Genomic DNA, 25,747 nt, shown 5'->3' with positions numbered 1-25,747 from the left:
CCATGCATGTGTGCGTCATTTTTAATGAAATTACAAAACATTTACATGTACAAACACCCTCCCCTCACAAGAAGTTGTGATTAAATGAGTAATAGTAAAGGGATCGAAATGTATTGCTCACTAAACACAAACTTCCTCAAATCTCCTGAGTGCAAATCACCTTCCTGAGTGCAAATCACCTTCTGCCTCGTCTCAGAAAAGTCTGTACGCAGAGTTTGCGGACACAACCACACAATCCTACATCAAGTTGACTTTTTATAAATCTCAAAAGTAATGTTTAAAATCAAGTGCATTACTTTTGGACCAAATTTAATATGTACGCACCCTTTATAATTGAGACCCCAGACCTGTATTTTGGCCTGGTGGCGCCCCCTGCTTGTCGCCACCAGAAAAGTTACATAGTGCAAATGCCTGTTTCATGAGACAAAGATCACACTACAGGTAAAACACTAAACAATTCTACACATTTAGTTGGCAGAGCAGGCAAATATGTCACACTCCACATGCGTCAAAAGCCTTTTCTCCCCTCTGCCACATCCTTCAGGTAAACAGATCCACTCACTCAGCTCAGATGCAAAACGTTTCACCCACACAAACACAGGCGCATGTAGTACTTGTGCGCACCCTAGCCCATGTTAGCTATCACACCCTTACTTTTGAGCATGTGCGGTGAGGAGCTCCATATAAGGACATGCTGATGATGTAATGGTCCATAGGCAGGAGCACGTCCCTTATTGTTTGGTGTGAGTGCCACTAAGAGTCAGGCTCACACGGAGTACGAGGACGTAGGCTTAAGCAACGCACGCACAAAGACTTTGGCACAGGTAGGCTAATGTTTCTGATACTTTTAGACTATTTCTGAAGGAATAGCGTTTCTTTTAAAATGGGACATTGACACAATTAATATATTACAAAGGCTGCAACTGTTTGAGTAAAATATATTCCTCTTCAAACTTTCTTTTATGCACTTTAAAGGTGTTAACCCTGTAGTTCACAGCTTTACTACATGTTCTGAAATGTATGTAATTCTTGGGTTAGTACCGGTACTCTTAATGTTCTTGGATGGGTTTAAAATGTGACCTGTGAACTGAATTCTGGTTTGAAAACATAAATTGCGAATCACAATTATAATAATTAAACAATTATCAGATCTCCATACTGATTAATTAAGCAATGTCTGATCTGCTTGAATTGTATTTGTTTAAACCAGTACAGTACTTCACCTTGTGAGATGTAGTTTTAAGTGTTAAACTGAGTGTGGCAACTTTAAGATAAAGATTTTCTACACTTATCTAAGGGCTTCACTGGTTATCATGTTTTCTTCTTATTCCCTACCACACGTCATTATTCATATTACTGGATCTAAGTGAATACATATTGTAGCTCCATCTGTACATGCTGATAGTGTTCTGGGCCGTTTCACTGGACTGTGTGCTTATACAGTCCCTTATCTGAATAAACCAGGTCAGGATTTCACACCCAGGGAATCGGTTAAATAAATGGATGTGGTATAAAATGTGTAACTAGAATCAAGTACAAATACTACAAGTAATAGTCGTGACTTTTCAGGTATTTTAAGAGCCCTTACTTTTCCTCCTACTTGAGTAATATATTGTACAGTAGAACTTGAGTAAAGGTGTCGGTTCATCTTCCTGTGAGTAACTGAGTAAATTGACAAAAGGAAAACACATATGTTCACAATATGAAATGATTTGAATATTTGTGTTCAGTTTTTAAAATGTTTGTGTCTATCTGTGGAAAACACCAGATTTTGTTTATCATTTAAGGTTTTGTCCATCCGATTACATTCACTTCAAAATATAAATCAAATTGAGATCCAGACAGTTACTCTTACTTAGTTTTAGTTTTATACTCTGAGGGGAGTCATTTTTTTTGGACCACCATTTTGTTTCTTCTACTTTTTGGCAACTCTACCAACCTCTGTATGCAATACAAGTGAAATGGCAAAATAATGCTAACAAAATATTACAGTTTTAATTTATGGCTAGTTGACAATATTGTGTAAAGTTGGATGAAATTAAAGTGTATAATAGAAGATGGGTGCAATTTAAGCTTGGCTACTATGGACAACAACCACTGAAGAACATAATTAATGCTAAATATCAAATGGACAATTAAATACAATTTTATTGGTTGATTTTGGGGGGAAAATACATTCTTGAGCTTCAACTTCATGTTTATATGCTGTTTTGAGTATTTGATCATTCAACAGATATAGATTTTGTTTTCATTGTCATTTGTTAATTATGTCGTCCGATGTAAATGTCTTAATTTGTACAAAGTGTGTTCAATTTGTCCATTTTCAAATAGTCCAAATGTTTTTCTTTTTTTTCTCAATTTTTTGAATGTCAATAATATAAGATAAGATAAACTGTATTTGTCCCACAATGGGTAAATTCCAGTGTTGCAAACAGATTAGGTACAGAAACAGATTAGGAACAGAAGTATAATTAAAGCCACGGCGATGATGGCTCTCGCCTCCCGCGCGACCGCCTTCCCGCGCTTCCATGTTTTCTGCTGCGTTTTGCGGCATACCAAACGACGCTCAGTAATTCACCGTTGATGATTGAATAGTTTGCGATTCAAATAGTTGTTTGTCCTGACAAAATGCAAGATCGTGCTGAACGCAGACCTGCATGAACGCAGACCTGAGCAGGGAGAAAGAGAGAGAGCCTCTGTGACCCGGGACTTTTCGTCGATGTTCAGGGGGTCAAAAATACCCGAGTTGTCACAAAAATAATAAAGTCTAAAGAATAAAGCTAAAGAATAAAGTCTAAAGAATAAAGTCTAAAGAATAAAGCCTAAAGAATAAAGCCTAAAGAATAAAGTAAAGAATAAAGCCTAAAGAATAAAGTCTAAATAATAAAGTCTAAAGACTTTATTCCCCTCCTCCCTTTGCCTCCGTCACCTAGCAACAGAGACCCGCCGCTAATGCTAAGACCACGGCACGAGAGGAAATGTTCCATCAAAATAAAAGAGGAAGAGGAAGTGAAGGCATTAATTGCGCCCCTGCTGGCCAATTATGAAAATACACAATATTTGTAATGCACTTTTTGATCTCAGTCCTAAAACAAGTGGTAATGGTAAGCTACTCGGCAACCACAATTTCTCCAGCAACTAGTATTTCCCTGTGAATAGTGGGTACTTTGACATGGTAATAAAAAAATTGGAGATTTTATGGTCCTCCATTGAGAGGTAAATATGTGCTCCTATTCTTCATCTGACAAATCAAAATTACCTTCTCTTTCCCATTTTTGGTAGATCGGTATATCATTTTGATATAGTTTCCCTTAAAAGTTCTGATTAATATACCTATACAATTGTAATACATGCGTTCGCACTTTCGGGAACTTGTGCAGTGGCAACCGAGTCCGCCATTTTGAAAGGGTCACAACAGCACGTCTACTACATACGAAATCCAGGAAATATGAGGCCAAAATGCCCAAAACCTGCGTTCTGTTAGGACAATGCTCTGTTGACTTGAGCTTTGTCGTGTACCTTCGTTTGCCGTTATCGTCTAAAGAATCAAAGTATTCGTAGCTCATTATGCCGTAGAAAAGGATGCATCCGTGTTGGTTTTTATATATTGCGTACCCCTTTTAAAATGGCCACTATGGGGAAGTCCCGCCTCTATGACGTCACCGCGAACGCATGTATGATATTGCTTTGTATACCTTGTACTGTGTGCTTTGTACTTTTATCCCTTGTAATCCAGGTTGTACATGTCAGGTCATGCTATTTGGCCTTTGTCATAAGCCAACCATTTTAAGATTTGAACTTATTTTTTTAGTCTGTATGTTTTCATTAGCTCCTGCCCGGTAGTAACCACACATTTTACCCAGGAATTCTCAATTCCCTCCATTTGACCTAACCATTAATACGGGATGTGTATAGGAACCTCCAGCATCACATTACACAAAATGTTACCATTGAGCTTCATAGTCTGGGTCACACCGGTACAGCAATGCTCTGATTTGAGCTGAAAAAGTAGTTCTCCAGACAAGGTAAATCCCAACCACCTTTTTCTTTTGATAGTTGTAGTGTTTTGAATCAGAGATTGTGTTATCTTTACTTGTCAAATAGTCGGTTGGGAAAGGAGATTGGAAGAGTCCTTATTCAGATGGAAAAATATGTGCAGAATATTAACTTGAATAGTTTCAGTCCTTTGATTTGTTCTTAAGTATGGAAAGTGCTAATTTTTAACCACTCTGTACAATAAAAACAACATTATAGACGAAAAATAAAATTGACAATGATAATTTGTTAGTTATGTGTGTGATTCTTGTTTCAAAGCCACTTTAGATTAAACAAGAGGCTTTGCTCTAGGCTCTGAGGGGCAGAATGGGCACCCATTTTATTCACACACAAAAAATACCGTATTTTTCCGGACTATACGTTTTTTCATAGTTTTGGCCGGAATGCGACTTATACTCCAGAGCGACTTATATGTGATATTATTCGTTATTTTCAACAACCGCATTTCACACTGACAACCGCAAGAGGGCGCTCTAGGCTCTAAGCGACGCAGAAGAAGAATCGGCACTTCCTCTACCTCCTGAGTTTGCGTAGTTGTTTAGAAGTGACACAGAGGAAGAAGAATTCAGTGGATTTAGTGATTTGGGGTAAAACTGATGCTTTGGTAAACTTGTTGTTTGTTTGCTTGTTGTAGTTATCTGAATATGTCTGAGGGCGTCTGAATCCAGACTCATGATTCATTTTTCATTGTCGCCCTCAGAGGCAGCTGTTGTTGTGATTTTGGGCGTTACAAAAATAAATTTAATTTGAATTGAATTGAATAACTGTTAACATGTTTCGTTAACATACCAGACACTTACGACAGTTTGTTTCAGTTTGTTGTCTGCGCGTCATTTAGCTGAAGATGTTACGTTAGCATACGAACACCTAGTCATCATGGTCTATAATCTGTTATTATTTTAAATTGCATTTCAAGATGAAATGTCTGTTATTGGTCCTGGATTTTGTCAAGTAAATTTCCCCTAAAAATGCAACTTATAGTCCGGAAAATACAGTTGCATATTTTTCAGTAAAACTATTGTACTCATGATTGAGCCATCAGCCCTATTTGTATCTAGTAGGTCAACAAACAAGTGCATGAAACTCTCTACTACAGAAGTCCATAGATGGGCAGATAGATTACAGTCCCTCACTTCCACCATGAGTCAGACCGGCAGAGAATGTGTTTGGGGAGATTTCTGTGTAAACATACTGATCCTGTAATAATCGGACAAAAGGGGGAATTTCTTTAAACGTATATGAAAAAAGAAAGGAAAAGAAAGGAGGAGGCTGAGCTTTGGTGAGCCGGAGGAACCCCCCGTCTGATTACAGGATGGTTGTATGCCAGGACGCCATCTGTGTGAAAATACTTAGCAGCTGGGTACACTTAACAGGTTTCTTACCAGAATGTAAAAACATTTAAGCTTTTCAATTATTCTAAGAAATGGCTGGTCAAACAGTAACAAATAATAATCAGTTGACAACAAAAAAGCAACTATTATTTGAAATTTCTGAGAGAGTTTAACTATTGTTTTTATGATGTGCTAAGTTTTCCATAACATAAACACATCCATGTTCTTCCAGGAATACTTGGAAAATAAAACTGTTTATGATGTGCTGGTGAGTGGAGGAAAGGGTTCAGTGGCAATTTTCTACACAGTAAAAATAATACACCTAAAAAGAATAATATTATAAAGTAGTGGTCCAAGAAATTACTCAAAAGAAATTTCAGAAAAACTATCTCTAACACCTACTAGCACTTTGCAATTTGTCCACACAAAAAAGTTATCATTATTATTACTTCTTAATTTATGACTAATTAGAATAACTGTCTGGACGTAACAGCAGATGTATAATTTGAAGGTAATCAAAATGACAAAACTGGTATTTTCAAAGGATAGACACAACAAGAAACACAAATGTTAAAATAATTTCTTATTGTAGAGCTAAGCATACAGCTTTCACTTCACACAAGAGGAACCAAACATTTTACTCAAGATACACTGTCAAAGAGATATTACTCAAGTAGGAGTTGAAATATGGGCTCTGAAAACTACTCTGAGAAGTATAGGTTTATAAAAAAAAAAGTAACATAAGTAAATGTACAATTTCAGTAGTTCACAGGTTATGTTCACTGTAACACATTTTTAAACATTCTCTTCTTTGTCTTTGCAGATTGAAACTACTGATTGATCAAGAGAAAGACTATCAAGAGAGAAAGGACGAGGAGCACAACTCAAAGGTCTCGAGTCTGAAGGAAGAACTGACCAAACTCAAGTCGTTTGCATTGATGGTCGTGGATGAACAGCAGCGCCTGAGTGAGCAGCTCCAGCACCAGACAGCTAAGGTTCAGGAAGTGAGTGCCACAGCCTCCCAGGCCCAGGAGGAGCTGAGCACAGCCAACGACCGCCTGCAGGAGGAGGAGCTGAAGGTCAACCAATTAGAGGCCCAGCTCCGTGACCAAGCCGCTCGCTACCACCAGGAGCAAGAGGCCATGACCGCAAAGCTCACCCACGAGGACACACACAACAGGCAACTCCGCCATAAGCTTTCGGCCCTGAGCCGAACGCTGGATGAACTGAAGGAGAGCAACAAGATGCTCCGGCGGGCTGATGAGGAACTGCAGGAGCTGAGGGACAAAATCAGCCGCGGAGAATGTGGGAATTCCAGCCTCATGTCCGAGCTGGAGGAGCTACGAAAACGAGTGCTCGAAATGGAAGGGAAGGACGAGGAGTTAATAAGAATGGAGGATCACTGTAGAGACCTGAACAAAAAACTGGAGAAAGAGGCGGTCCAAAGCAAGGGTTTGAAGCTCGAGGTGGATAAACTCAACCACAGAATTATGGACTTGGAGAAATTAGAGGATGCGTTTAGCAAGAGCAAACAGGAATGCAATGCCCTCAAAACCAACCTTGACAAGGAAAGGACAGTATCCAAGCTGCTATTTAGTGAACTAGAAAGTTTACAAGTTCAGGTCAGAGAACTTGAGGGTGCAGAAAGTCAGTTGGCAAAGAGCGAGCTGACATTAAAAGAAGATCTGTCCAAGTTAAAGACTCTAACAGTGATGCTGGTGGACGAGAGGAAAACCATGAGTGAAAAGTTGAAGCAGATGGAAAATAAAGTACATAGCAGTACAGGGAAGCTGCAAGTCGAGCAGGACAAGGTGACCACAGTGACAGAGAAGCTCATTGAAGAAAGCAAGAATGCTTTGAGGTCAAAGGCCGAGCTGGAGGACAGAATGTGCAGTGCTACCAAAGATCGAGATGAACTAAGGGCCAAGCTCAGGTCGGAGAAGGAGAGGAGCGGTGATCTAGAGTCCAAGATCAGTCTCATGAAGAAACGCCTACAGGCTCTGGAGACGGTTGAGAGAGAATATCACAGGAACAAGGCCAAAGCGGAGAACATTAAAGCACCTATTTCAAATTGCTTCCAACAAGAGGACAACAAGGTCAAAGATTTGACTCAAGAAGTGGAGAGGCTCAAGCGTAAACTTAAAGATATGAAAGTGGTTGAAGGAGACTCGTTCAAGACAGAGGAATTTGAATTACTAGAGAAGAGATTCACAAATGAACAAGAGAAAGCCAAGGCATTGATGGAAGAATTGGAAATATCTAAGAAGGAGCTTTCAAAATATCAGCTGGCAGAAAAGAAAGAGTGTAACCAGGAGACTGTCTTATATAAGAGACTGAAGGAGGAGGAGGCCAAATCCAGCCATCTGAGCAGTGAAGTAGCAGCGCTGAAAGATAAAATTCACGAGTACATGGGCACAGAGGACTCCATGTGCCGCATGAAAACTGACCACTCTAGCCTGCAGAGGAAGCTGACCCAGCAGGAGGTGAGGAACAAGGAACTGTCAAGAGAGATGGAGAACCTCATGCGAGAGCTGGAGAGGTACAGGCGCTTCAGCAAGAGTCTGCGCCCGGGTATGAACGGCAGGCGCTTCTCTGACCTGCACCTGTCCACCAAAGAAGTCCAAACTGAGCCAATGGATCTCCTGTCATCTCAGCACAAAACCATGGTTCCACTGGAATGTGCTGTTGTCAATGGAAAACTGTATGTAGACAGTGAATCTGAAGAGAACACAAACTACAACAATGAGCTACAATTGAACAAGTGCAGCTCCTCAATTATGACTAATGTAAATAACCTCAACAACAACATGAGGAGAGCCCGAGTGCCGCTCTTAAGAAACAAAGAGCTGGCCCATCAAGTAAATGGTAAGGTCTCTCTGCGTGAGAACAGCAGCCATATGCAGTCGCGCAACGTGGTGTTGACCCACAACCCAGGCCAGCCTCTGCACATCAAAGTGACGCCTGACCATGGCCAGAACGGCGCCACTCTGGAAATCACCAGCCCCACGGCCGAACAACCACAATCCTTCACCAGCACCGCTGTCATCCCCACCAGCGGAGCTCCACCCAAACAGAGGATCACCATCATTCAGAATGCTTCCTTATCTCCCACTGCAAAGCCAAGTAAAACACTGGACGATCCTTGCTCCCCCGATAGAATCATGTCTCCTTTCTCCATGTCCGCATTCTCCAGGGCTATGACCCCAGATTCATGTGGTTCTGTGGCTCCCGATCGAGCAACGTCTCCCATACAGATCGTGTCCGCTGAGCCCTTGGAGGTGGTGGGCGAACAAGCGGTCTTCAGGGTGGCCCCAGAGAGGCAGAGCAGCTGGCAGGTGCAGAGGTCCAATAGCATAGGGCCAAACGTCATTACCACAGAAGACAATAAGATACATATTCACTTAGGTAGCCCGTTTCTACAGAACGTGAGCAGTCCTACGCAGGAGCAGCGGACTCAGGTGCTGGCAAACTGTACCACTCCTCCTCCCAAAGCGAACAGCAAAATCACAAGTAGTATAATGATTAAGCCCAGCCCCAGCCCTGTGCAAAGGCCTTCACAAATAACAGTAAGTAATGTTTTTGACTGACCATCTCCTCATCCAATCCACCCAAGTGCCAGTGCCAGACCCTCTTAGACGTCCATCCCAACCCACCACTACCACGACCATCACCACCTGATCCACACTCCTTTTCCTTGAGCCATGCTTTTTTTATAAATTGAATGCTTTGCCTTTGTTAACTAAGGATTAACTAGATGTTGTTGTTGTTTTTTGCATGGACCCAAATGATTACAGCATCGTATTACTTTAAAGATGCATTTTGTAACTTTACTCTAGGGGGGATCGCCATGGAGATCAAACATTATGATTGTGACCAGATGTGCAAAACATCTATTTAGAAACAAGCTAAAACGATGTGAACTATTTTATACAAACCCGATAGACGGCTGGATAAATTACTGTTAAATACATTTATAGTGTCAGAATACTTTTGAATGAACGCTATAGTATCTGACCTTTTCTCTCCACTGGTTTAACATTAGGCTAACTGAAAATTATTTCATTTGTGATGACACAATCCCGTGCTCTATTGTTTTGGCATTAATCTTATTTCTATGAAGGTAAGCATCTGCTGCTCCCAGGCCAAGTTTGTGGAGAGGCCTTAAACATGTTTAAGAGTGTAATGGAGCTTTTGATCAATACAAACACCAGTAATTGAATGACTGTAAGTTAGGTATGTTTAATTCCATATTGTGGTATTCAAGGCAGAAAAACATCTCCATGGAGACAAGCAAGTGGCAGATCCCAACCACAAAATGTTACATAGTGTATCTTTAACAACAGGTTCAACCCTTGTGCACTTACTGTATTTGACTCCGTGGCCTCTTTGAGTGGTAGACTGACACTCCACACTGATTTATTTTTTTTATACTTTACATTAAACAGTTTCCCATGTATTTTGTGCCCAATATGTTGATCTCATGCTTGCCAGTTTTCTTTTATTTGCTCCAGACAGCACGTTTTGATTGATTATTAAGAAAATAATTAAAAGTTTGAAAATCTATATTTTTAATTCATTTTTGATGCATGCAAAGTAAAGTATGAACTCTTAATCACTAAACCTGGTGTTGTCCATCTCTCACACAACACACATGAGTGTGTTCCTATAGAAACACATTCTAATTCATTTCAAATGCTATATCTTTACAGAGTACAAAGAAAAGTAAATATTGTACTAAGTATTTTTTAAACCATTGTAAGTTAGACAGTATAGACTTTTCTTAGCCCAAATAATTCAGAGAAAATTATAATAAAAATGTATTAACATTTTCTTATTTTATTGAATATCTTTTGTCACAGATTTGAGCAATTGTAAGCACAATTAAAATATGTTTAAGAAGTGTATTCCTTTCAAAACAGCTTCAGCTACTGAGGAACAACTGGTATGTGACAACATCATGTATCACTGTGAAGAAATTCAGTGAGTAGACAGGAGCACAGCTGGTTGAGTCAGTCTAAGCTGTCTGGCCTAAACAAAGTGTTATTCAATAGACAGTACCTGATCAAGCAGAGCACAGCTGGGACTGCAGTTTGTGACCTCAGCTGCCCCTGATTCACAGTGAGGGGAACCACTCAATTACTTCGATTATATATTTACAAACTGTCATTGGGATTTTTCTGACTGAAGTATTGCGACTAGATTTGCGGAACATATTATGTATTGGAGCAATAACATTTGAGAGAAGACTGAAATGTGAAAACTAAGAATTTCATCCATTTCAGAAAATTTAGTTTTTAAAGTTTTTTCCAGACAGGATATTTAGATGTTGGACTAAACCGTGGACCATGGAAATTCTGTTAATTTGTTTGCAATATATTGTGCAACCCTATAAGACAGAATTTTTGTAAATACTACTTATACACCAGGGGTGGGCAATTATTTTCCTCCGAGGGCCATATTCGAATCCAGGCAAGTAGCGGAGGGCCGGCCCGCGATCATTGGTATGAAAAAAATAAAAATTAAATATCAAATAAAATATATTTTTTCTGTCAAATATAGGCTATTGAATCTATTATTTAATTCATGTCACGTCATCTGTATTAAGGATACAAGTGCAGACAGATGCCTAAGGGTAAAAAAAAAAAAAAAAAAAAAATTATATTACTTGGCATGTTTGGCCGGCCGGATTATAAAGACAAACAGGCCTTATGTGGCCCGCGGGCCGTAGTTTGCCCACCCCTGTATTGCACAGTAATACAAATGGATTATTATGTGTTTTCATAGAAATAAAACAATATATTTAATACTTTGAAAAAACAAATTGCTTATGGGAAATTAGTTTTTGATTCATATGGAAAAGATATTTATCATTAAAACAGGTCAAAGATCTACATTTTGGCAGTTGAAAAAATATATTCTGCCCTTTCCACTTGTTATTAACTATTTGCACTTCAAAAAAACACAACCTAATCATTCACTTCCATTGCAAATTTAAGAGGCAGGAACTGTTGGCACAAGCAGTTTTCACAAATAATTTTCTCACCTTAACTTGAGGTACAATAAAAGAGCCCTGTAAAGCACTAGTCCTGACAATAACAGAGGAGAAAAGGGGCTTTGTATCAAGTATGTCAGACACTAGACACTGTAAAAGTAGCCCTTTCCCACCGCCACACCAGAACCAAAACAAAGCGTGTGTTTGGTTGCCAAGGAGACAGCTGTGTCGTCATGGCTGAGTCCCAGGGGCAGAGGAAGTGAACTCCGTCTGCACAGCTGATACAAAGTCACACATTGGTCTGTTTTAAGGTCCAATTCAAGACTTAGCTCATGAGACACATTTTCTGCATCATTACCATTGTAACATGACATCCAATTATTAAATGTTTTACAATGTTTTCTATTTTTCCTTAACTTAGCTAAATAAAAGGAATTTGTGATCACTAAAACTATGAAAAATGGTTTTGGTCTCAAATTTAGCCTATCAATATTATTCAAAACTACTGTAGTAACAAAACTTCGATCAAATATTGCTTTAAAATCACATAAACAGGACAAAATGTAACCATTCCTGGACCATTTTAGAATGACCATGAACTTTATATGATCTAGTATAAGACCACATGGCAATATAAACTTGTGCCTAAAAAAAGTGAATTTCCAAACTATTCTTTAGAATCAAAATCTAGTTTAAAACTATTATGACAAAACTAATCCTAGTTCTTGTTTAGTTCTGATCTAATCCAGGTTTAGGTTCAGATAAAGTTGAAATTATGATATGCGAACACATTCCAGCGTATTAGTATTCAATAATTCACAGATACAAACTCAACATCCAAGGAGTTTTAGAAGTCTAACATGTGGTAAAATATAGACATCAAACTTGGAATCACAAAATATACTTTTTAGGTTGTCAAAATGTATTATCGATCGAACTAAATAAGCATAACATTTCAATGGCTGAAAAAACTTCATTTCAGTGAAAATAATAAGACAAAACTAAATAAAACATGGTTGTCAAAGGGGCACTAAGTATTTTTTTCTGCTGGAGGGTACACCACCTGCTTGTCTCCATGGAGATGTTACTACTTTGCCTGGAATGTCCCACTGTATGCGTTTAAATGTGTACATCTTGTTTTTATTTTGCAAAAATGACTTGGAAAAACAACTTACTGCGAGTGGGTTCTCCACAGATCTGTTGGTAACTTGGTAGTGTCTCTTACTTTTGTCCAAGGAGATACATTAATTGAATGCCATACTGTGGAACATTCCAGGTAAAGCAGTTTAATAATTCACCTACATTTAGCATGCCATAAAAACAGCTTGCTTACTGCAAACACAAAATGACTCAAAAATTACACCAATAAACATGTAAATGAGCAGGTCAGGTTCAAATTCAACCACTTTCTGACCGTGCTTAAACAAAGCTGCACATTACATAATATATACAAAAAACGATTTCTAATATTTGGTCTGACGTTGTGACACATTTTCACAGCACAGCACATCAATGGTTCACAAAATGGGGGTTGGGACACCTCATGGCACTTAGTTGGGGGTCGCGAGATGATTAAAAAACATATGTTTAAAATTATGACACACGGCATATTTTTGTGAAATAATGCTTCAATACCATAACAAACTATGAAAATAAACCTCTTCAAACTTGATCTGACACATTTTGACACTTTAAATTAATACCACTTTGAATTTTACTCTGCAGTGGGGGTCGGGAGAGTGTTGTATGTTCATTTTGGGGTTACCAGCTTAAAACGTTTGGGAACCCCAGACCTACGCTACAGTACAGAGAAATCAGATCCTCTAGTGACATCTAACGGTCAAACCTGGTCAGTGCAGCAAAGAATGTATCATAAAGATGTGTTGTTCCTCCACAGATCCCTCTAGAAGCATTCCGACAACCCAGGCCCACAAAAATACCCAAACCCAAGAGCAATATGTCCCACAAGGTCACCACTAGCACCACCAGCTCTTCAGGTGGACAAGGGAAACTGCAAGCTCCACTGCACAGTGCCAACAACATCAACAACAACCCGAACTTAATGAACCGCAGACTATGATCCAAGGTCAAGTTGATAAACTGCGGACTACAATCCAACTACATTACTATGAACTGTAAAATCACATTGAAATACAGCATATCAAATTCAATAGGCAGGTGCACTTTACCTTATTTGTGGTGCTTTCAATGTGTTTTTTTTTTTTTAACAACGATAGTTCAGTTTGTAAAATGTTATATTTTTGTTAAACATTGCATCATTAGAGGTCCAATGTATAGTATGTAAATGTGTTTTGACAGAAGCTGTGAGGAATAAACACTGTACTGTAGTGAATTTCAGATTTCTTTATTTGTTAATAAAAGGACAATGTTGTCAGAGTTAAGCTCAAAAACAAGAACGACACAGGAGGCAGTATTATACTCGCGCAAGAAGAAATTGTTGGAGAGGTCTTATTCAGCCTGTCACAAAACATCCTCTGCACTCTCTCCGCATCTCTCCTAGTTTTATTGGTTTGAGAGTTTAGCAGTCCAGGATCAAAAGTTCACAAGACACTCCACATGTGGTTAATGGTCTCAAGATAAACACACACAATGTTAGTTTTCACAAGTCCTTGTACAAACATTAACATTGGCTTCTTATCATGGTAAGCTTTAAACAACATATACCTTTTGCCCAACTTGATTTACTGTCTAAAAAAGATGGATCCTCTCTGACCATCTTTCACTGCAAGGATTAGAAGAGAAACACTTATATGAGGTTATACTTTCATGGTTATATATCGATACAAATGATAAAACCAATGCTTTATACGCATTTTATTCTATCAAATGTCAAACTATGTTAAAGTGGCAATAATGTAAATACAATTTATTTTTGTAGGAATCATGGGGAATTAATGTTACATTTGTGTTATTGTTTGGTTTTCAATAAGATTTTATACATTTTAAAGAATAGGTTTAATGCTTTTGGCTGTGTTATAGAGGAATGTAAAGATGAATCAATTTATGACAAGAAATGCAATAAGTTGGTAAGAAATTTTGAAACCTAATTGAAGCTAAAATGAAAGATTTTTTTTAGATTTTAGATCTACTCCTAAAATATAAACTGAAATATAAAATCTTGGCTGTTAAAAGCAGTGGCAATATCTAAGATTGTTTACTGCAAAAATATATTTATTATCGATATGTTACTAATCATGACTAATTGTCAAAACATAATGTTGCTTCTCACAATAATCTCAGCACTACAAAAGTAGAAGGCATGTGTTTGATTATAGAGCTAGAATCAGTAAAAGCATGTAATCTGCTCACAGCATCTGTCCTGAGAGAGCGTGTTCACCTAATTTTGTCTTCTTACTGGTGCCCTCTCAGCGCAGTCTCTATAGCAGTCCGCAGCACAGCCAGAAACACCTCTCTCTCCAGGGCACTGTCCAGCGCACACACCCACGAGCGACTGGGCCCCTCCAGGACAAAGGCGTGGGACACATCTGTACACCACACATTCTATCACATTGTGTCAGAGTTGTAGAAGCACAGGACAAGTGCAAACCTACAGCGTGAGTGGTTGATCTCTCTCACAGCCAGACTGGACAGAGCCACAGAGGCCACAAAGGTGTGGGAGTAGCTGTAAGCCATGCTGAAGGGGATGTGATGGATGCTGAGGCGAGTGAGAACCAAGGCGTCAGTAAACAGGAACAAACCCATGTCTGCGACCAGCTCCAAGGCCCTGCACAAAGACACAGGATTACATACATGACGTTTATTCTCACAAAAATCTAAGGCTGAGTTTTTCCTAATTCCCCCCGGGGACTTTCTCTGGTGGATTCATTTTCGTTTTTTCATGTAACTGCCTCACTGCTGCTCGTTCCCTCTGAAGCTTTTTTTGGCTAAGGCAGAACACTTATTGGAAGGAACTGACTTTGAAGGAACCCACTTCTGAGGCAAGGCAGGGCAACACACCCAGTGAGGAGAGAGGAGACACAGTAAGGAGAGCGTAGCCGAGGCAGGAAGAGATATGAGATCATAGTAAATTTTACAGATTTTCATCAGGAGCTGCTCTGACCAAAATGAATGCGGAGAACTATACATAGGCTTAATTTATATGATTAGTCTTGGACATTAAAGTCAGTATGTAGTTTATTTTTCTTTTTTTTTAAGTTTGAATTTTATTTTTAATGTGCATCACAATTTAACAAAGGACATCCTGGACTGTACTTCCTGTCGGCCTCCTGAAGCTTAGCCCACATTTCTTAATTTCTATTTGAGACAATACTTAATGATAATAGACACCTTAACGTGGTGGAGGGGTTTGAGTGCCCGAATGATCCCGGGAGCTATGTTGTCGGGGGCTTCAAGCCCCTGGTAGGGTCTCCCAAGGCAAACAGGTCCTAGGTGACGGGTCAGACAAAGATCGGTTCAGAAGCCCTTTATGATGAGTTCACGAACAAGGCCGTTTACGTCGCCCGGATCGGCGTCACCGGGGCCCCATCCTGGAGCCAGGCCTGGGATAGGTGCTCGATGGCGAGCGCCTGGTGGCCGGGTCTTACCCCACGGGGCCCGGCCGGGCACAGCCCGAAAGAGCGACGTGGGGCCGCCCTCCCGTGGGCCTGCCCTTCCGTGGGCCCACCACTCGCAGGAGGATCCATAAGGGGCCGGTGCAGAAAGATCTGGGCGGCAGTCGACGGCAGGGGCCTCGGCGACCAGATCTCCAGACACAGACTAACTCTGGGGACATGGAATGTCACCTCGCTGGGGGGGAAAGAGCCTGAGCTTGTGCGGGAGGTTGAGCGATACCGACTAGATATAGTCGGCCTCACCTCCACGCACAGTTTGGGCTCTGGAACCAATCTCCTCGAGAGGGGCTGGACGCTCCACTTCTCTGGTGTTGCCCGCGGGGAGAGGCGGCGGGCGGGTGTGGGCTTGCTTATAGCCCCTCAGCTCAGCCACCACGTGTTGGAGTTTACTCCAGTGAGCAGGAGGGTCGCGTCCCTCCGCCTTCGGGTGGGGGACAGGTCTCTCACTGTTGTGGCGGCCTACGGACCGAACAGCAGTGCAGAGTACTCGGCCTTCTTGGAGTCCTTGGGAGGGGTACTGGACAGTGCACCAACCGGGGACTCCATTGTTCTACTGGGGGACTTCAACGCCCACGTGGGCAATGACAGTGACACCTGGAGAGGGGTGATCGGGAAGAACGGCTTCCCCAATCTGAACCCAAGCGGTGTTCAGTTATTGGACTTCTGTGCTAGCCATGGATTGTCCATAACGAACACCATGTTTAAGCACAAGGGTGTCCATCAGTGCACATGGCACCAGGACACCCTAGGCCGGAGGTCAATGATCGACTTTGTTGTCGTGTCATCTGACCTCCGGCCGCGTATCTTGGACACTCGGGTGAATAGAGGGGCAGAGTTGTCAACCGATCACCACCTGGTGGTGAGTTGGATCCGCTGGCGGAGGAGGAAGCCGGACAGACTTGGCAGACCCAAACGCATTGTGAGGGTCTGTTGGGAACGTCTAGTGGAGCCCTCTGTCAGTAGGGTATTCAACTCGCACCTCCCGGAGAGCTTCTCCCATGTCCCGGGGGAGGTTGGGGACATTGAGTCCGAGTGGACCATGTTCTCCGCCTCCATTGTTGATGCGGCTGCTCGCAGCTGTGGTCGCAAGGTCTCCGGTGCCTGTCGAGGCGGCAACCCCCGAACCGGACACCGGAAGTAAGGTATGCCGTCAGACTGAAGAAGGAGGCCTATCAGGCCACTCTGGCTTGTAGGTCTCCTGAGGTCATCGACAGGTATCGGCAGGCCAAGCGGGGCCATGGAGGAGGACTATCGGTCGGCCGCAAAGAAATTCTGGCAAACCATCCGGCACCTCAGGAAGGGGAAGCAGTGCCTCACCAACACCGTTTACGGTGCGGGTGGAGGCCTGCTGACCTCGACTGGGGATGTCGTCGAACGGTGGAAGGAATACTTTGAGGACCTCCTTAATCCCTCAGTCACGTCTTCCGAAGAGCATGCACTGGGACGGTTTGCGGGATGAGAATCAGCATCTCCAAATCCGAGGCCATGGTTCTCGACCGGAAAAAGGTGGCTTGCCCTCTTCAGGTGGGTGGGGAGTCCTTGCCCCAAGTGGAGGAGTTCAAGTATCTCGGGGTCTTGTTCACGAGTGAGGGAAGGATGGAGCATGAGATCGACAGGCGGATCGGTGCAGCGGCTGCAGTGATGCAGTCGCTGCATCGGACCGTTGTGGTAAAGAGAGAGCTGAGTCGAAAGGCAAAGCTCTCAATTTACCGGTCGGTCTACGTTCCTACCCCCACCTATGGTCATGAGCTTTGGGTAATGACCTAAAGAACAAGATCGCGGATACAAGCGGTCGAAATGAGTTTCCTCCGCCGGGTGGCTGGGCGCTCCCTTAGAGATAAGGTGAGGAGCTCGGCCACACGGAGGGAACTCGGAGTAGAGCCGCTGCTCCTCGACGTCGAGAGGAGCCAGCTGAGGTGGCTCGGGCATCTGTTCCGGATGCCTCCTGGGCGCCTCCCTCGGGAGGTGTTTCAGGCATGTCCCCCCGGGAAGAGGCCCCGGGGAAGACCCAGGACATGCTGGAGAGACTATGTCTCTCAGCTGGCCCGGGAACGCCTCGGGATCCCCCCCGGAGGAGTTGGAGGAAGTGTCTGGGGAGGGAAGTCTGGGTTTCCCTGCTCAGACTGCTTACCCCGCGACCCGGCCCCGGATAAAGCGGAAGAAGATGGATGGATGGATGGACAATACTTAATAATGCGCATTTGAGTGACAGCTGAAGAATTGAGGAATTGAGGAGATGAGGGGAAGGGAAGCAAGGAAAGAAAACTGCATGGCCCTGGACCATGGAGGACATGTCTGTTCACCAGAATCCACTCTTCCTGGTTTGGAGCAAAGCTGCTGGACACGGCATGACCTGGATTAACAGGCTTGTGGTATATATGTAATTTTGAGTGCAATTAGTTAATTTAATTCACTGAAAATACTCCAATATAACATTGTGCCCCTCTAATCTTGTCTTGTTTGACAGGATAAGAAGATACTTTACTTTGACCTCCACAATTCCAAGACCCAATGTAATAATTACATATTTAGAAATAATTATGATGGTACCAACTTTTGATACCAACATTTATTTTGGAACCAGTAGTACCTTAACTTACTCAGATCTAGTATAACCTTCCTTCTCTACAGTTAAGAATCACAACATTTCTACAGCCAAGTTACCTGACACTGTCTGGAAACTGTTCATCCAGGCTCCTGTACAGTGCACACTTGTAAGTGGTGATCAGCTGACGGTTTGGACGGTTTGCTTCAGTAAGGTTCTATTGGTGAGAAGCAGTGCATGAATGTGCCTTAAAGTCAACAAGAAATTAACAAACGGAACAAAAAAAACAGGTGTGTTACCGGACAGCTGTGTATCATCTGCTGGGTCTCCTCCAACACCTTTTCCCTTTGTGAGTTCTGCTTTAACTACAACAATATCCACATGTTAGGATTGAATTCTGTCGATTTTTTGTGATACTTTCACATTCATATTTAGTTGTAAATATTTTGCTCATGTATCTGTACTTTTTCTTTAGTAAAAAAGTACTACTTCCGCTACTGCTGATTTTGGGACATTTACCTCACGTAGGAAGTCTTTATACCGCCGTAGACTGCTGAGCGCAGATGAGAGGTGGGTGTGGTCGGCATGTCCTGGGGCCGTGTGGAGAGACAGAGCCTGGAGCAGTGTGCAGTACTCCTGTATCCTCCACAGTGGACACAGCAGCAGCTCCTGAAGACTGCATTGCAGCACTACTAGAGTTAGCCATGTCACATTTGGACCATAAACATGTGGAGGTGGTTTTCTACCTGAGCATGTGAGTGGCCAATGTCCTGTCTGTTGTCTTCAAGAATGCCCGGAACAAAGGTTTCATCTCTCTGCACTGAAAAGGACAATAATTGCACCCCGTCATTCAATATTTGAATATCCATCCATTTTCTACCGCTTGTTCCCTTTCGGGGTCACGAATTTGAATATAGTCTATAAAAACTGCAGCAAAAAGAAATAAAAACTAGAAGAAGTTTAATCTTGCATATAAAGTGATAGTTCTGGTTAATTTTACAATACATATTCGAGCAATACCTCACCCAAGACATTTACATTTTATTCTGGAGAATTTAATCACGTTTCTTAAAACATCCCTCTCATATTTATAATATATTCTATACTACACTTTACAAAATTATGAAACACTGGCTGTGCTTACCAGAGTTGGGGGTAACGCGTTAGAGTACTCAAATTACTTTTTAGAGTAACAAGGAACATAACGCGTAGTTTTGTGCACGCACCCATGTAATCTAGTTCTCCCTGAGTTACTTTTTCAAATAAATCACGCGTTAGTTTTGGTTAGTCTCATCTCACCGCGACCCCATTGCCAGGCTTGTTTCACAGCCGCAAAGCAGCACCAAATACTCACCGTGGTGTGAGCATGCCCATTGCTTAACTAGTGACTGGGAGGCCTGCCCTCAAGAAAGAGAAATAAACTTTGAGATTCACATTTTGAAAACCTCCTTCATTATAACCCCTATTTTGAAGCTGAGGAGTAAATGTAGGGTAACAGTGATGTGGTGAGTTTGATTTGAACTACTTTTAAAAGTAAGATTATTAACATTACAAGTAAATTGCTAAGTCTGATCTGAATAATAATATAAGAAATCGGAACATCAGCTCAGATATCAGAATGTCATTCGGACTAGAGAAGTGTGGTCGGATGTGACTAAGAGAGGGAAGGTAGTCCACACAGAGGGGGTCTCACTCCCAGAAGGAACGATAGCAGACATTGATGACAGTTACAAGTACCTGGGAATCCTACATGCAAATGGCAATCTCAAAGAGGTAACAAGTACGGCCACCTACAACAAGTGAGGCAAGTCCTCAGAAGCCAGCTCAATGGTAAGAATAAGTCCCGGGCAATAAACAGCTATGCCCTGCCAGTGATCCGATACCCTGCAGGAATAATCAGTTGGCCAAAGGAGGAGATACAGACCACAGATGTTAAGACATGATAGCTCCTGACCATGCATGGAGGATTCCATCCCAAATCCAGCGTTTGAGACTGTACACTAGCCGCAAGGAAGGAGGCCGAGGACTAGTGAGCGTGAGAGCCACTATCCAGCATGAAACATCCAAGATCCATAAGTACATCAAGGACAAGGCTCCTAGAGATGACGTGCTCAGTGAATGTCTCAGACAATGGGGAACAGAGGATGATGAGGTGCTGGAGAGACCATCATGGGAGGACTAGCCCCTACATGGGATGTACCACCGGAACATAACTGATGTAGCTGATATCATGAAATCCTACCAATGGCTTGAAAGAGCCGGTCTGGAGGACAGCACAGAGGCCCTGATCATGGCAGCACAGGAGCAGGCCCTGAACACCAGATCAATAGAGGCCCAGATCTACCTCACCAGACAAGACCCAAGGTGTAGGCTGTGCAAAGAGGGTCCTGAGACAATCCCGCACATAACTGCAGAGTGCAAGATGCTGCAGGGACAGCATACATGGAGCTGCATAACCAGGAGGCTGGCATAGTGTACAGAAACATCTGTGCAGAGTACGGACTGGAGACCCCAAGGACAAATTGGGAAACGCCTCCAAAGGTGGTGGGGAGCGACGGTCTTCTGGGACTTCCAGATACAGACAGACCGAATGGTTAATGGCAAACCAACCAGATGTAGTGGTGGTCGAAAAGGTGCAGAGGAAAGCCGTGGTGGTGGACATTGCAGTACCATGAGATGGTAACATCCGGAAAAAGGAACATGAGAAACTAGAGCAGGGGTGAGCAATTATTTTCCTCAGAGGGCCATATTCGAATCTAGGCAAGTAGCGGAGGCCGGCCCGTGATCATTGGCGTGAAAAAAAAAATATATATATATAATATATATTTTTTTTTTCTGTACGCTATTGAATATATTATTTATTTAATTTCACGTCATCTTTATTAAGGATAAAAGCGCAGACAGAAGAGTAAAAAAAATACATATATATATTACTTGGCATGTTTGGCGGGCCGGATTATAAAGACAAGAAGAAGAGAAGACAAGAGAAGAACTGGAGCGTGAAGATATCTGTGGTGCCCGTAGTGATCGGAGCACTTGGGGCAGTGACCCCCAAACTGGAGGAATGGCTTGAGCAGATCTCAGATTGCTCCAGAAAAATGCAGTGCTAGGAACAGCAAAGATAATGCGCAGAACCCTCAAGCTCCCAGGCCTCTGGTAGGGGACCCGAGCTTGAAGGGGGATAAATAGAGACCTCCCGCTTTAAATATATACGAATTTTAAAGGTCCTGAAATCAGATTATTGTGTGCATGTAAACATTGCCACTGACAACAAACAGCTGTATTTTGTACCTTGTCAATAATGTGCAGAGCAGTGCAGTAGTTATTAAAGTAGTTGGTGTACACTCGGAGTTTAAGGCAGAACTTGACAAAAACGTCTCCCACACACTGCTGGGAGCTCCATTGCCTCACCCTGGAGTCCAAATCAACCTGTAGAACTCTGTGAAACACAAAGTAAAAGTAGATTATGTGTAGAAGGTAAAGGTATGTGTGTGGATGTATCTGTGTGTGTGTGTGTGTGTGTGTGTGTGTGTGTGTGTGTGTGTGTGTGTGTGTGTGTGTGTGTGCGTGCGTGTGTGAAAGGACCTGTTAAGTTCCAGTATCTGTGATACAGGGCTGAGGATGATGTTGATGTCCGTGATGCTGATGATGGCTGTGTTAGAGTTCAGCGCGGCGGTCAAAGGTTCCTCGTAAACCTGCTCAAGAAATTAGCTAGATTTGACCTCTTCAAACATCTTCAACAACAACACGTCACCAGCCTGTCTCTATGAAAACAAATATGTTTAATTCCATGCTGTGGAACATTCCAGGCAAAGCAATAACAGCTCCATGGAAATTACTTAAAAGACTTTTATAACAAAAACTGTGGAATTATGAAGTAAAAAATTGAAAATGAAAAAACTTGCAGATCTATCATATTACTTAAAATTTTAAAAAACTGACTAAAAGACAGACACAACATGAAGCTTTGTGTGGCGATTCCCAGTCCTAGTCAAAACACTTTTACTTTTCCTGATCTCATTGGACAGAAGCTGTCACTAACAAAAGAGTGAAAAGCCAATCTGCAGGCATACCTTGAGCACTGCTGTCAGTTTGCTGAGGTACAGGCTCTCACTGTGGTGCAACTCCTGCACCACTGACCTTCTCCAGTCCAACACAGCCTGCGCAAAGACAAGGGAGGAAGATCAGCACTTGATGTCTGCCAAGGTGTGACCTACAAAAACCAAGTCCTGTTTACCACAGAGAGGTGGGACTCCATAGGGACAGAGCTGTGAGGAACGCAGCATTTCTTATCATCAGAGCCTTCAATTGTAACCTCGGCGCCTGGAGATTCTCGTGAACTTGTTTTTACTCCCACATGTTTGGCAATGAAGGAGGCAAGAAACTCCAATTGTTTTGTCTGTTTAAAAGAAAAGAAGATTATACTGAATTCAAATACACAAATGCTTTTCATATTAAACCCCTCATAATGTAGACAGAGGTAGGGAAGATTGAGATACATTTACTATGGCGAACCTGCATTATTTATCTCACACACAAAACAAATGTTATTGTGAAGGAACGAATGTTCCTGTTCAAATAGATGCAAACTCTTGTTACACATTCTGTTTGTTGGAAATGAATAAAGCAGAGACTGAACCGTTAATCTGGCCTCTTTTTACAAACTTCCACAACTGCATTTGTTCAAGTGCATGATTGTACTTCCTGGTTCTAGTTAGGACCCGAGCAGCAGCGTTCTGGATGTACTGCAGCTGTTTTACAGCTCGTTCGGAGAGGCCAGTGAGCAGGCTGTTACAGAAGTCTGATCTACTGGAGACAAATGCATTGATAAGTCTCTCTCTCTAAAATTAGGAAGGAGAAACAGTGATGCTGGATAAAGAAGTATTTGCGTTTTTTCATGCATCATGTGACTGATAGCACTATCCCCTATCAGAACCGTCTCTGTGACCTTGAAGTTTGACACAGATTCTCTCACTAGCATTATGGCCACGTCATTCATTCACTTCAGTCTCTGAAAGTTTAAAAATCTGTTTGTAAGCTGTATTTTATGATTATTTTTATTATTTTATCTTTGTATCGTTTAGGCTTTGCACCAAGTTTGTTCCAAAATAAAGCCAGGTCTTTAGACAATTTTGGAGACAACACAGAGTCACTCCGGTCTAAATTGAAAGAAGCAGTTTTTTTTTGTGAAGTGAGGGTGAGAAAGAATAAATCAAATCAAATCAAATCAATTTATTTTTGTAAGGCCCAAAATCACAACAACAGTTGCCTCTGAGGGCCACAGGGAGAAATGAATCAACAATGTCTGTGGTGGCGATGGAGTCAGACAATGTCTGTGGTGGCGAGGGACGATGTCCCAGGGTCCTCTGTCCTTAGACTCTCCTTCTCGGCCAGGAAAAACTACAAAAAAAAACCTCTTTGGGAAAAAAGCGTAGAAACCTGGAGGAGTTCCAGTGAAGAAGAGATCCGACTCTCACAGACGGACAGACGGACACGAGGAGACTGGAACTGGACCTACTCTTCAGGCAGATGAGCGCTGATAAGCGCTGAATGAGTAAATTGTCACTGATGTGGTAAATTGTGCACTGGTGGTTACACAAACGTGCATAGTCTGTATTTCTGCAAAAATAGACCAAAGTACATTAATTGGCACCGCCACGTCTGTTTTGGGTAGTTAGGGTGCTTCACCTTGGGCTTCCACCCAAACAACAAAGCTCCTTTGTGAACAATGGAGGCCAACAAGATGGATTCTCATGGGTTTCTGTACTCATAAATGAAAATCCATCTTGCTGTGAGGGTTACTGTAAATACTTTTCCAGCCTTGAGCAAAATAAATGTAATATATAATATAAGTAAAATAAATATGGTATTGTTGCTCAAACATGTCATGCATTGTCACTAGTTGTCAGTCTGCGGTACTACAGCAAAAAAAAAGAAAAAACATCCTCTATAACCCAGAGCACAATGTAAAAGCTAACCACTAGTGTTTGGCTGACAAGGAGAGACAACTTAAAAAATTTGGGATTTTTTGGCAATTTTTGCCTATTAACTTCTACTAGCTTCTAAAGGCTAACCTGGCAACACGCACCTCATGTTTAACCACCAGGGGTTGAACTATACACTGACACAAGAAGATCTATTTTTATTTCAGTACCTTCTTCTCGTCAATAACCAGTTAGTTCTTATTTTGCTAAGTAATTACTTGAATCGCTTTTACTTGAAATAGCAGGGCTTTTTATGGTTTCTCTATTCAGCTGACATGAAACGGATGTAGTACAACAGGTACATAAAATTGATAACATAATCAGAACTATTACCTCTTCTTGTGAGGCCACGGCAGTCAGACCTTCAGTCAAAGCCTTGTTTAAAGCCGGGGACATACACAGACTTTTGGGACAGATTTTCTCTTGAAAATAATAACCTAAGAAACAAAAGAGAGTTTACCATACCGGTACCTCAGCCATGCTTTTAAACATGTTTTTTTCTACAGAAATACATATTTTATAGAATTCTAATAGTAACAGTCTCCAACAGAAGCAGAAAAATACAAGTGGCTACAAAAATACACAATTAGACAAGTTGATTTATATTGGAGCATTATGTAACTTTTCTGGTGGAGGATTGTTGTATAAATGTATACATTTTTCATTTACCGATACATACGTTTTTATTGCTCAAAATTGCTTATTGCTAGATGCCAAGTTTTATGCAATTTTGTGGAACATTCTAGACACCCAACAACATCTTCATGGAGAAAAGGTTTTATAACCTAAAAGTGTACATAATGCCCCTTAAATGGTTCATTGATTAGTTATCCAATGTTTATTCTGGAGTGAAAGCTTCATACCTATGGCGCGCCCCATGCTGTGAACACTGAACCACTGCAGCTCTTTACCCACAGATGTCCTGACGTTACACAGACAGAGCTCTGCCCAGTGCGCCTGCGTGCACCATGCCTGAAGCACATGGTCATGGATGTAGTGGAGAGCAGGGCAGGGGCTCTGCTGGAGGCTGCTATTACACCACTGCCCCAGGACTGCAAATAGAACACTCATGGACTCACACTGGCATTCACCTCTGGACCTACATGCAGCTTTTGTTCCCTGGTGACTCACTGTTTTGGAAAGTCCCCGTAGCGAGACCCATGGGAGCGTGAAGCTCCAGCCCCGTGAGGGCTGAGAGGCTCTGCATGAGGGACACTCCTGATGCTAAGGAAAGCAGAAAAACATTT

The 25,747-nt window shown here is 42.0% G+C and overlaps 2 protein-coding genes across 3 annotated transcripts in view; one reads left to right on the top strand and one right to left on the bottom strand.

The window, feature by feature from the left end:
* The window catches only part of filip1l (filamin A interacting protein 1-like), an 86,946-nt gene extending 73,418 nt beyond the window's left edge, over positions 1-13,528 (top strand). Inside the window, exons 1-3 of one of the 2 annotated variants that reach the window (XM_072446920.1) lie at positions 783-824; positions 6,211-8,953; positions 13,277-13,527. In XM_072446920.1, the coding sequence (XP_072303021.1) occupies positions 6,326-8,953; positions 13,277-13,459 (2,811 nt within the window). In that variant the 5' untranslated portion in view covers positions 783-824; positions 6,211-6,325 and the 3' untranslated portion in view covers positions 13,460-13,527. Of the gene's footprint in view, positions 1-782; positions 825-6,210; positions 8,954-13,276 lie in introns of those variants that run through there. The other variant, XM_072446914.1, reaches the window with a different exon arrangement.
* A 1,172-nt stretch (positions 13,529-14,700) lies between these two features.
* ect2l (epithelial cell transforming 2 like) overlaps positions 14,701-25,747 on the bottom strand; it is a 63,116-nt gene continuing 52,069 nt past the window's right edge. Inside the window, exons 9-21 of the mRNA XM_072450337.1 lie at positions 25,632-25,724; positions 25,364-25,552; positions 24,834-24,937; positions 22,754-22,915; positions 22,590-22,676; positions 22,102-22,211; positions 21,808-21,955; positions 19,263-19,336; positions 19,036-19,192; positions 18,816-18,881; positions 18,636-18,733; positions 14,952-15,124; positions 14,701-14,885 (exon numbers count right to left, since the gene is read on the bottom strand). Of these exons, the coding sequence (XP_072306438.1) occupies positions 14,752-14,885; positions 14,952-15,124; positions 18,636-18,733; positions 18,816-18,881; positions 19,036-19,192; positions 19,263-19,336; positions 21,808-21,955; positions 22,102-22,211; positions 22,590-22,676; positions 22,754-22,915; positions 24,834-24,937; positions 25,364-25,552; positions 25,632-25,724 (1,595 nt within the window). The 3' untranslated portion in view covers positions 14,701-14,751. The remainder of the gene's footprint in view (positions 14,886-14,951; positions 15,125-18,635; positions 18,734-18,815; positions 18,882-19,035; positions 19,193-19,262; positions 19,337-21,807; positions 21,956-22,101; positions 22,212-22,589; positions 22,677-22,753; positions 22,916-24,833; positions 24,938-25,363; positions 25,553-25,631; positions 25,725-25,747) is intronic.

The sequence above is a fragment of the Eucyclogobius newberryi genome, unplaced genomic scaffold, assembly GCF_026437365.1.
Source record: "Eucyclogobius newberryi isolate DKJ021-1_F unplaced genomic scaffold, fEucNew1.0.hap1 SCAF_1, whole genome shotgun sequence".
NCBI lineage: Eukaryota > Metazoa > Chordata > Actinopteri > Gobiiformes > Gobiidae > Eucyclogobius > Eucyclogobius newberryi.
Note: the sequence above shows the minus strand (reverse complement) of the source record. Positions and strands in the feature narration are given on the sequence as shown.